The sequence below is a fragment of the Mus caroli genome, chromosome 8 (assembly GCF_900094665.2).
Source record: "Mus caroli chromosome 8, CAROLI_EIJ_v1.1, whole genome shotgun sequence".
NCBI classification, from domain to species: domain Eukaryota; kingdom Metazoa; phylum Chordata; class Mammalia; order Rodentia; family Muridae; genus Mus; species Mus caroli.
The window spans coordinates 66,954,594-66,966,583 of NC_034577.1; the positions used below are offsets into that span (position 1 = coordinate 66,954,594).

Genomic DNA, 11,990 nt, shown 5'->3' on the forward strand with positions numbered 1-11,990 from the left:
TAGGATAGCACGCTCTGGCTCTGTCAGGGACGGGAAGAGCTAGGGTCCCAGCAGAGGCCAGGGGAGGTCTCTCTATAGAGTTCACTCTGAGCTGCATCCATTGCCCAAGGTGATTCAGGGCCCCTCGTGGCTGCACGTGCGCCGCCCATGTGCTCCGCAGGCCAAGCGTTCGCAATGGAAGCGGCGGCCTGGCCCGGGCTCCCGGCGAACGTAGGTGGGCATCGGAGGGGGTGGGGGTTCGCTCAGGGCGAGGTTGGGAGGTCAGAAGCGGGTTCCCACAGCTTGGGCTGGCTTGCAGGCGAGTGCGTGCACAGTGTCAGCCTCCCAGGCCCGTGCCATACGGTCTTCCGGTCACGGTGCGCGTGGCCGAAGCCTCGGGATAGCCCTCCTCCCCCGAGGCCCCAGCCCCACGCGCCCGGGCACGCGTAGCCGCAGATTGCCGCGGCTCCGAGACCAGGGTGGGGCGGGGGCGGGACCTGGCCGCGGGACCCGCCGCTGATTGGCTGCTCGTGGCGGGGGCGGGGTGCAGGCGGCAGAGCCCAGGCGCCGGCGCTGGGCAGGTGGGCTCGGGACGCGGCGCGCGCCAGGGCCCGAGGTAGGCGTAGGTTGCGCATCTGGAGCCCGAGCTTGAGCCACCCGGAGAGCACGAGGGAGGAACCCATCCTAAGAAACTTCTCCTCGCTTGGGGAGAGGAGGCACATTGCGGAGCGACGTGGGCTTCAGGCGAAGTTGGAGCTGCTGAGCTTCGGGGCGACGTTCGAGGCCCCCTCCCACTTGCGCGCTGAGCGCAGCTAGCGGCGTCGGGCGAGGAGCAAGCGGCGGTCCTTTCCGCGAGGGTCGGCTGCCCTACTGCGGGCAGCCGGGAAGGCCGCGGCCCTGCGCGCAAACCCCTCTACCCTGCACGCGGCCACCCGCTTTGCGTCCAGAGAAGGAGGTAACGTAAGCTGCCAGGCGGGTTCGTAGGCCGATCGTCACCCCCAAAAGTCCTCCTGAGTCTCCGGGGTTCGCTTCTATATCCCCGGAGACGTGCCCCCCTCCCCTTCAGCGCGGAGCTCCAGGCGGGGGCACCCCGTACTGGACGTCCCCAAACCTCCGAGCACCTGGCTCAACCGGAGTCCCCCCTGTCGGGGCAGGGCAGGGCCGCCGGCGGCGAGCCGGAGCCAGCCCAGCGCCCCAGCCCCGCCGAGCCCTCGGAGCCCACCCATGGGTCATCATCCCCTGATCCGCGGGCCTCCTCGCCCTGTCGCGCTCAGCCCAGCTCCGGGCGCCGCGCGCCGGAGGATCCGTACGCAGTGACCCTGGAGTCCCCGCAGACGCCGGGAGACTCGGCGGCCGGAGCGGCAGGCGGCTCCCCGCACCTCCAGGAGCTTCCAGGGAGCCCTCCAAGCCGTGCTCGGGGTCCGTCCCGCTGTTCTCAGGTAAGGGAGACATCCCAATAGAACAGGAGAGGTAGCTAGGTGGAGTGGGGCAGCCGGCTCAGCAGAGGGACGCAAGCTCGGTGACGCTGGCATTTTATGACAAACGAAACTTAAACTGTACCCTCTACGCGCTGAGATGCTTTACCCACGTAGAGCATTAAGCTCACTAGACGCCTTAGCCTACTACCTCTGGTGGTCTTTAGCCCCTTACATGGCGTAGGAAAGTGGATTTATTGAGCTCTTGTGTGCTCCGTTTGTCCCTGGGAGCTTTCTTTTAGACCAAGAGCCAGTCCACTTTAAAAGGAAGAAACTGAGAGTTAAGAGGAAGAGGCAGTTGCCTTCCCTAGATAAAACCTCAAGGAAGAATGATCAGGGGTCCTTTAACCTATCCTAGAGTCCCTTGAGCTTTGGAGCACTTCCTGCAATGTTTTCCTTGCTACCATGGTTTCCTGAGCTCAAGTGGCCAGTGTGTGGGGCCTCTGAGCCACACTCTCTTGCCCACCTCTGCCACCAGTCCACGAAGGATGAGGAAGGGTATTGGATTGTCCTGGACCTCCTGGAAGCTAGACTAGGGTCTGGAGCAACGACCGGCTTTGGACCCTCTGATTCAGGTTCCTCCTAAGCCTCAGAGGGACAAGAAAGAGTCCCTGCAAGTCCTCCATGGGGCTGGGAGCAGCCAGGTGGCTCACGACTGCTCAGAGAGACTGCCCAAAGAAAAGAGTCTTGTATTGGAAAGGTTTCTGGGTACCTGACCGTGCTGCGTTTGTTTCTACCCGACGTTTAACAGAGAGGTGAGCTGAGTGCACAGACCAGATCACTCAGAGGTTCTGTGTTGACACAGCTGATCACCCAGAAACAGATGCCTCCTGTTCTCTGCCCTCCTGACATCCCCAGGATGGGAAGGGTGGCTTTGTAAAGCTCCTGGGACACCCCAGAGCCTAGGGGAGGAGTCAGGACTACAGCGTGTCTGTCCTAAGAGGCTTGGGATGTGCACACAGGTGTGGCAGGTAGCGTGGTGAGCCTGGCTCTGGGGTGCACCCAAGGAACTCATCCTTACCAATCTGTACCTGTTCAGCTCCCATCAAGCACTGGGGCAGACACAAGGGTGAATGGCCCACAGTTGCACTGCTTGTGAGCTGCTGGCAGGGTATGCAGAGCCCTGGGCAGGATGCCACCCCAGCTGCCTAGAGGGAGAGAGGAAACAGGACTATAACATGGATCACAGAGTCATTCCCTGTCCAGTGCCAACTGGGGCTCCACTGAGTCAGAGCTTTTAGGAGAAGACTAGTTGAAGCCACTAGAGGGGTGGGAGTGGCGTTTTGAAGAGGTGAGAGGTCAGGTTTTACAGCTGAGGAGCATGTTCGTAATCCCATCCAGGCATCTGGATTGGACTCGGGCGGCAGCGACTCAACTTTTCTGAGAACTAGAGTCCCCATCTGTCCCTGGAGAGCGTCTCATAAGAATAAGGCAGCCCCAGCATGATATGCCTAGGGATGATGGGCACTATTTCTGCGGTCAGCCCCACTTCTATCTTTGAGGTACCTCCCAGCACCCTGCTTACATCCAGGTCCCTCTTCATACATTCAGTTCCCCACTTCTCTAGACCACCAAGGTTGGCTGCTGGGAAGGAGGGCCTGCCCCATGCTGTCTGTCCTGCACTCTGGGGGCCACCTCCCACTATACATATGCTTTTCTGTCCGGGTCACTGTGGCTGTGTCCCACTGGCAGTTCTTACATGTGATGGAGGTCTGGTCCTAAGACCCTGATGTCTCCACTGAATGCATACCTGTGAGTCTGTGCTTTGATGTTGCACTGCTGTGCATACAGAAGGAGTTCAATAACTGATCCCTGACATGAGAGACATTGCAGATGACTCTGCAGGCTTCAGGCTCATTCAACCCTTTCATTCCCCTGCCCCCAACCCCACTCTGGCATTTAGGATCTGTCTTTCTCCACTGTGGAGTTAGCCAGCTGTGGAACAGAGTGAGATGGGCAGGTGGCAGGGGAGACTCTGCCTACAGAGCCTTAGGGCTTCCCTCAGTCTCCTGTGGAGGTGGAGCCACAGACGCTCTGTCACCTGGCTTCCAGGTATCTGGGTGCCTCACACAGCCCCACGTGGCTGAAGCCATGTGAAAAGACTAGGTCTGTCAGCAGAGAAAGCCATAGGTTCTCGCCTGTCTCCGCCCCTCTCTGATCCTCTGGTTCTTATTTCTAACTCATGCCGCACCCCCTCCCTCTGTGAGTCTTCTGTTTTCTTCCGTTTTCTCTCTTCCTTCATTCCTCTCTCTCCCTTCCTCCTCTCTCTGATTCCCTGCTGCCCTCTGACTCTGCCTTGTTTCTCCGACTCTCTCCTTTCAGTCATTGTGTATTGGGAGGCCTGGCTAGAAGCTGGAACAAGGAGACATCCCTGGGGTCTGCTGGCTCACTCCTTGTCTTCCATCTAATGAGAGGCTCAGCAGCCCTCCTCCCTGCAGAAGGACTGGGTGGGTGAAACTAAGGCACAGGTCTCCGGTAGTTTCTTCTCAGCACAGCAGCAGGAGCCAGACAGGTAGACTGGGTGAAGGGAGAAGTCCTCATAGCCAGAGCAGGCTGAGGGCAGGCTAGTGAGAAGTTTGGGTGAGCCTGATGCCTGCAGTCATCTGCAATGTCTCTCATGTCAGGGATCAGTTATTGAGCACCTTCTGTATGCACAGCAGTGCAACCCCAAAGCACAGACTCACAGGTATGCATTCAGTGGGGGACATCAGGGTCTTAGGACCAGACCTCCACCACATGTAAGAACTGCCAGTGGGTGGCTGACACAGCCACAGGGACCTGGACAGAAAAGCATGTTTATGGTGGGAGATGGCCCCCAGAGTATAGGACAGACAGCATGGGGCAGGCCCTTCTTCCTGGGACCTTGGCGACTCTGTGCATCAGTGCCCTCATTATCTGCTTCCTGGGTCACTGAGGGATGGAGCAGATGTATGCCTGGCACTCAGAGCCCCGTGATATATATTAGCTGCAAAACAAATGTCAGCAGTGTTGTTGTTCTATACTTAGCATGTGCTTGGCACGCTGCTGGACTTGGCCCAGGAGTGATGGTTCTGGTGCCAGGCCTGGGGTCCACAGTGTGCTGAGCTGGCCCATGCGTGTGTCTCTGACGTCCATTTTTGGAGGCCATGTTTCAGGCTGGGAGCTGGGAGCATTTACATTGTGGAAATTGACAAAGGATACCAAGCAGGGCTTTTAGGAAAGGTTGAAGGGCGTCAGGCCGGCAGGCATGAGCAGAGTCGGTCCATACCTAGAGACTTGCAACCAGGTAGATGTCACTCAGCCGGAGAGGCCATCTCAGACCCTGGTCTCATGGTAGTCTGATAATGATAATGATAAAAAAAATGGATGGAGTATCCAGATGAGGCTGTGGTCTCAGTGACCTTTGTGCAACAGAGCTTAGACCCATATGATTCATGAAGACACTCTTTGTGGTGGGATGAAGCCCCTACTTGCCTACTAAAGGTGTGGGTTGTGCAGTGTCCAGCCTACACAACTTGTAGTGGCTGGCAAGGAACACCCATGTTTCTGCAGGCCTGTATCCATGTGCAGTCCTGGGGTTAGCAAGCATCTTTTGTATTGTTAGAGAGGTGGCATCTGGGATGAGCTCCACAGCTAGAGGAGAAGCTGATGGAAGGAAAGGTGTGGAGGAGCTCATAGCTCACACTCACCTGGGACTGAGGGATCCCAGGGTGCTGAAACAACAGAGGAAGGGGACTGGGGACAGCCCTTTGATTGCCCTGTTGGAGCAGATGCCTACATAGTTCACGAAGGATCTAGAGCCTTTTACATGAGAAAATCCCATATGAGTTTTGAGTTTCAGACCCCAGAACCCCAGTCTTTTAAGAGTCTGATGCTTGAGACCCCCCCTTCTCCTCTCACTCAAGCTCAGGTTGCTCAGAGGCAAAAGTTACTGAGGCCAGTGGTAGGCTGTATGTGAGGAGGAACCTACCATGATGCAAACCTTGGGTCCAGGGTGTATCCTGGGAGTTGGTGGGGAAGTGGCCTGGACTGCCTTTCCCTCCTTCCTATTAGAGCTGCAGAGCTGACTGGGCCATGCACCAGAAGCTGTGGAATAAGGAGCGCTGCTCTAAGAGACGGCTGCCCCCTAGTGGTAGTAGACACTAGTGGTAATTTAGGAATTTCAGCTGTGTGGTGCCCTGTGTGCCACGGTGAATGGAGTGGGAAGTGAGGCTCACTGTGAACAGCAAGGGTGTGACCTTGTGGTTGGTCCTGTGCTCAAGAGCGTGAGGATGGGTAAGTGAGCAAGTTGAGAAAAAGAATAAAGAGATTAGAGATCATGAATGAATGAATGAATGAATGAATGAATAAACGAACAAGGGAGCCATTCCAGCCTTGAAGTCCTTCAGGGACCCTAGCCAATGGCTTCTATTTTACAATAGAAAGCAGAAACCTAGACAGGGCCCACAGAGAGGAGGCCCCAGGCCAGAGGTCCCTGACTCCTGTCTCTTGCTTCTGCCACAGCCCAGAGCCATGATGAAGACCTTGTCCAGTGGGAACTGCACACTCAATGTGCCTGCTAAGAACTCCTACCGCATGGTGGTGCTGGGTGCCTCCCGAGTGGGCAAGAGCTCCATTGTCTCCCGCTTCCTCAATGGCCGCTTTGAGGACCAGTACACGCCCACTATCGAGGACTTTCATCGCAAGGTGTACAACATCCACGGGGACATGTACCAGCTGGATATCCTGGACACCTCTGGCAATCACCCATTCCCTGCCATGCGCCGGCTCTCCATCCTCACAGGTGAGGCAACTGAGGGGATGGGACAGCTGGCCTGCACCCACATTCCTCTCGCTGAGCTAGGAGGCTATGTCTAGGAAACTGAGGCAGAGAGGTTAAGTAACCTCATCCAGGTGCAAGCTCATAATTGCTGTTGAGAGACCTACCCTGGGGACTGTCTGCCCTTCTAGGAGCAGCATTCAGAGAGGGACAGGTTGTGGGCCACCAGGGACCTTCTGGTCATATGGCACTGGTTGTCATGGTCATTCCTTGAAGCCAATCTTCAGTTGATTACTGTCTCTAGTGTGACCACTGTTGGGTACAGCCATGCCCTCAGCTGTATCCCTGGATAGAAATAGAACGGAGCATAAGACTTGGGAGATAACTCAGCCAGGAAACTGTTTGCTGTTCATGAGCAGGGACCAGCGTTTGATCCCCAGCACACAGACCAAGAGCTGGTATCTTGGTAAGCACCTTGTTATCCCAGCACTGGGAACACAAAGACAGGAGGATCCCTGGGGCTCACTAGACTGATCAGCAATTTCTAGATCTGTGAAAGACTCAAAAAACAAGGTTGATGGTGCCACAGGAACAACAGACAGTGGTGGCCAACACATACACATGCATACACCCATGCACATAGACACTCACATGAACACATACACAAATACACACACACACACACACACACGGACACAGACACTCACATGCACACATACACAAGTACACACATACACACACATGCACACACAAATGACAATTTAAAAACACTTAAAAACATTGAGACACTACTACCAAGAACCCCACTAACTGCCCCCTTTCTCTCATTCACCCTTTCTGTCCCAGAATGCTTGTGGGGGCCCCCAATTCTGAGAAGAAACATTCTGCTTAAGGAACTCAAGGTGGGACTGGGTTCAAATCTCTGTAGCATGGTGATGTCATTGTCAGTGGCTTTGTGACCATGCTCCCCAAGTAGCTGTGAGAACATGATGGTGTAAGGCAGCTGCCCACAACAGGTAAATGGCATGTGGAAGAGCTCTTCCTATTTGAGGACTGGGTGTCCCCCTGGTGGAAATATGCATACTTCAATGTTAATTTTCAATTATAAAAGTGATACAAAGGCAAACTTTCATTAAACAATGCTTATGGTGACCACCAATCCCTAGCCAGCACCAGTCCACTGACATTCACTTTGTACCCTCTTTTCTGTGGACTGCATTCTGAGCATATCTGTCTGTTGCTTTATTTGCTCACCGTCCCAGGCCAGAGCTCATTTTCCAGCCTGGTTCTGGGCACAAGAGATGCACAGGGCTGCTCAGTCTTACCAGCTCTTTGTGCAGCTGCCAGCTGGCCAGCCAGGCTCTAATGCCTGGCATTTGCAGTCTCAGATTTGAACACTTGGAGGCTGCAAGTCCTCAGGGCCTGGTCTAATGGGACAGAATGAGGCTTGGCAGCAGGAACCAGAGCAGTTGGCAGGCAGTCGAGGACTTGTGTCAATCACTCATCATCCCAGCCTTTCATTGACCTCATTGAAGACCAGTGTGTGCAGGTCCCAGGGGACAGGTGGCTGGGTTAGAATGGGACAATGTGCTTTGGGGGCCCTACTTCCCTAATTCATGCTGGGTGTGTGTCATTGTAGCGAACCAAAATGTGCTTGTAGACTTCTCTGGACTTCCAAATTGTGATGTTTGGCTGGACCCAATGGCTGGACCTCTATCTACAAATCAGGGACCTCAGACCACACTCAGGGCTGTAAAGTTGAGGGCAAAGGTGGGAAGGGTCTCGGAGGATGAAGCTGTTTCTCTGGTGATTGGCTTGGGACTATGACTAGAGGCTGGTTCATGTACCTGCAGCCCTTCCAGGGTACACCCTAAGCACTGTTTCAGACTCAAAGCCCCATTAGTGTGTTACAGTGGATCTAGTGTGGGCTGCAGTTTCTTACTTATCCTGTGGTTTGTCCTAAAATCAGAGAGCAGATCCTGCAGGCGAGGCACAGGCTGGGTGAGGACCACATTGGATTGCAGCCATGGCCTAGCCACATTTGAGTCGTGTGACCTTGGGCAGCTTCCTTGCCCTTTCAGAGCCTTTAGTTGGTTCACTCATAACAGAAGAGTAATAAAATCTTCCCCATGGGGGTATTATGAGGTGCCCAGGAAACAACATGTGTGCCCACTCCTCTGCTCCCACCAGGTGCCTGAGTGCATGCTGCACTGCATGCATTAGCTCTAATCACCCTCCTGCAAGGCAGCCTAATTGACATGATGTGGGAGGGGAAGTTGAGGAGCTCAGAGATTCCACAGACTTTAAGGTCACACAGTTACTAAGTTGAGGTAAGATGCAAACCAAAGTTCCCTCTCACCAACATTGTCTGCCACACAGAGACACATGCTGAATTCCTACTGTGGTCAAGGTATTGGTGAAGCCTCTAAGGATGTGGCTGAGTGAGGCCAGCCACACAGTCCTGTAAGAAAACAGGACAGGGACTGACCATATCTGAGTCCACCTGGGTGTGCCTCATACTCACAACCCCTGCTGAACCCTGGCTCCCTCTTCTGGGAAATGGGGACGGTGATAGGAGATGCCTGGAGGAGCCTCCGGGTCAGGGTTTGCAGGCTTCCTAGGTGGCAGCTGATGGGACCTGTGTTGAGTGGGACACCGGGCCATCCTGACTCTTGTTTACTTTTCTCATCCCCTTCACAGGAGATGTCTTCATCCTGGTGTTCAGCCTGGATAGCCGGGAGTCCTTTGATGAGGTCAAGCGCCTCCAGAAACAGATCCTGGAGGTCAAGTCCTGTCTGAAGAATAAAACCAAGGAGGCAGCAGAGCTGCCCATGGTGATCTGTGGGAACAAGAATGACCACAGTGAGCTGTGCCGCCAGGTCCCTGCCATGGAGGCTGAGCTGCTGGTGTCTGGTGATGAAAACTGCGCCTACTTCGAGGTGTCAGCCAAGAAGAACACTAATGTGAACGAGATGTTCTATGTGCTGTTCAGCATGGCCAAGCTGCCCCATGAGATGAGCCCTGCACTGCACCATAAAATCTCCGTGCAGTACGGCGATGCTTTTCACCCCCGGCCCTTCTGCATGCGCCGCACTAAGGTCGCAGGTGCCTATGGCATGGTCTCGCCCTTTGCCCGACGCCCCAGTGTCAACAGTGACCTCAAGTACATTAAGGCCAAGGTCCTACGGGAGGGCCAGGCCCGAGAGAGGGACAAGTGTAGCATCCAGTGAGAGGCAGGGACATCGGGGAGGGGGCTTGGGCAGTGCCTTAAGGGAGGTGGCTGAGGATTCCCACTGCGCACATCCCACAGAGGGCCCTAGGTGTGTACCCTGTGCCCATTCTCTTGTTTCCTGGACACCTCCTGTGAGCCATGAGTGTGGTTCCTTTGTGGGAGGACAGAGACATGTCTAGGGACATGACAGCACTCATGCCAAGACGAGCTTTCAGTGGGAGGTATGCAAAAAGGTCAGGAGTCCAAAGCAAGATGCTCAGTACAAGTCACAGGATGAGAACATATTAGCCAGATGCCCCAACCAGGTTCCCTGGTGGCCTCTGCTCCCTCTGTTCAGACCAGCTTGGTCTCTGTGCCCCTGGAGAAACCACCCTTCTGGTCTTCAGCGCCTGCCGTCTGGCCCAGCTGTGTACACTGCCCCCCCAATTTAGCCCCTAGGGCCATCATGACCTTGAGTGGAGGGGAGAGAGAGAGAGAGAGAGAGAGAGAGAGAGAGAGAGAGAGAGAGAGAGAGAGAGAGAGAGAGAGAGAGAGAGAGAGATAGATGCCTGTGTTCCCCAGATCACTGCCTCTTGGCTCCACTCCCAGGCTCCTCCATACGATATTTCTCTTTGTTTTGAAGTGTTTTTCCTGTTCTGTTTGCAGTAGACATGAAGTCCTTGTACTGTAAGAGGCCAATGCCTTGTCTCTGACCGGGCTTCCCAGTTCAAATCCATTGCTTTAGCTGGGGTCTTCCTCCCTGCTTCCAGGCAGGCTGTGTTCTGCCCAGTGTCCATCAGCCTACGAAGAGCCCACAGTGCCACAGTCACAGCAGTAATCTCCTGCCCTCTGGAGAGGATGACTGGGCTTTGAGAAAGTGATTCTAAACCCCTCCGCACTCTCAACTAGTTCAGGACAGAGCTCTGACTAGATGCAGCTTTCTTCTGCTTTAGTTCCTTAAACATCTGCCAAGCACCTACCTGATACTGGGTCCCTTGTGTGCTAGGCAACAGAGAGCGAGGGGTCCTGTGTGTCCCCAGCTCCAGCCTCTGCCCTCCCATGGTGCCCTTTCTGCGCACACAGCTGTTGGAGGAAGTGGAACAGTTGAGAGCCAGAGCCGAGTCCAGGAAAGGTTGGAAGGACATACTGCAGGACTTTCCCTAGTGTTCAGGCTATGCTAGGTACCCAGGAGTGGAGGTGACCCTGAAAACCAAAGGTCCTGTTCACCAACTCTTAATGCATCTGTGCTTTAGTCTTATTGGTACTGCAGCTGGCCCATTTGAGATGACTCTGGGTAAAGACACCTGCTGCCAAGCTTTCAACCTGAGTTTGGTCCTGGGGTTCCATATGGTGGAAGGAGAGAAGTCATCCATTGACCTCCACACATCCATCATGGTACCCCTAGCCACACACACACATGAATTATTGAAGCTGATGGTTATCAGAAACCACAGCAATCTAATAGTGCATTCTCTCAAGGCCCAGGTCACTCCCTGCAAGCTGGGTCAGCCATGGGCCTTCCATACACACCACGTCATACCCTGTCTCCTTGGAGCTCCCAGCGGCAGGGATTTGGATCATGTTACATATGTCTTCCTCAGAGCAATCACTGAGGCTGTCTGTGGATACTGTGCACATTGTCACCCTTAACTCACACCAGATCCAGCTCTGCACACCAGGCCCAGCCCAGACTCCGTACACACACCTGCTGCTCAGCACAACTGCTTCAGCACCTGCTTTTGTCCTACAGTGACTCCAGCCCCAGTCCTGAGTATACCAGGGCAAGTCTATGGCCTGGTCGATCTGGTCAAGCTCTATTGCCTGGATCTCTGTGTACACTATCAATTAAAGTTGGTTTGTTAGCTGTGCCTTTGATGCTTACTTCCTGTATTTCCCTGGGAGGGGCCTCTGTCTGGATCAAGGCCTCCTTGCATACAACAGTGATTTTGAGTTCAAAATTTGGAGGATGAAACCCAAATAAGGAGATTGGGCTTGGCCTGCCAGAGTATGTGCCCCGAGTGGTTATTAGCAGCAGTGTCTGCAATGATCATTGATTATCAAGACTGGCTGAGGAGCCAGATACTGTGACGTGTCTGTTGTCCAGTTGTGGCAGGAGGATTGCTACAGTGACGCAATATGAGTCTGCTTTCTTTACATAATGGAAAAGATGGGATTGCTCCACATCTCTACTGGGAGGGGCCAGAGATGTTGCTTACACTTTTCAAGACACAGGACAGACAATCCATAGGGATGGTGGGCAGTGCCATCTAGAAGGCCAGCTTGGGGCAGGACCAGCATCTGTGAATGTGTGACAACAGGCAGCTTTCTGAATGGCAAGAACAGTCAATCTTTCGAAGTTGAGAAGGGATGGAATGTGGTTGGGGACAGCACCTGGAGGCAGGAATGCTGAATGCACCATGAATGACCCCACAAATGGTGCTTAATGTGGCTGGGTGCCTCTCTTTGGGCAAAGAGAAAGGCAGGAGGCTGCTGCTAACCCACCTCAAGCACCCTCCTGTCCATTTCCATGATACACTGTTGTGGCCCATGTTTTCTCAGCTGGCACAGAACTCAACTGCTTGTCCAA

The 11,990-nt window shown here is 54.4% G+C and overlaps 1 protein-coding gene across 3 annotated transcripts; it reads left to right on the forward strand.

The window, feature by feature from the left end:
* Nucleotides 1-938: 938 nt before the first annotated feature.
* Nucleotides 939-11,273, forward strand: Rasd2 (RASD family member 2). Of its 3 annotated transcripts, none has more exons than XM_021170593.2 (3): nt 939-1,418; nt 5,937-6,216; nt 8,893-11,273. In XM_021170593.2, the coding sequence occupies exons 2-3, from the start codon at nt 5,946-5,948 to the stop codon at nt 9,420-9,422; spliced, it is 801 nt and encodes a 266-aa protein (XP_021026252.1). In that variant the 5' UTR covers nt 939-1,418; nt 5,937-5,945; the 3' UTR covers nt 9,423-11,273. The 3 variants fall into 3 exon arrangements, with proteins under 3 accessions (XP_021026252.1, XP_021026254.1, XP_029336108.1); XM_021170595.2 differs by lacking the exon at nt 939-1,418 and adding an exon at nt 1,843-2,209 and having other exon boundaries at nt 8,893-11,263; XM_029480248.1 differs by lacking the exon at nt 939-1,418 and adding an exon at nt 5,687-5,708 and having other exon boundaries at nt 8,893-11,263.
* The last annotated feature ends 717 nt before the right edge of the window (nt 11,274-11,990 follow it).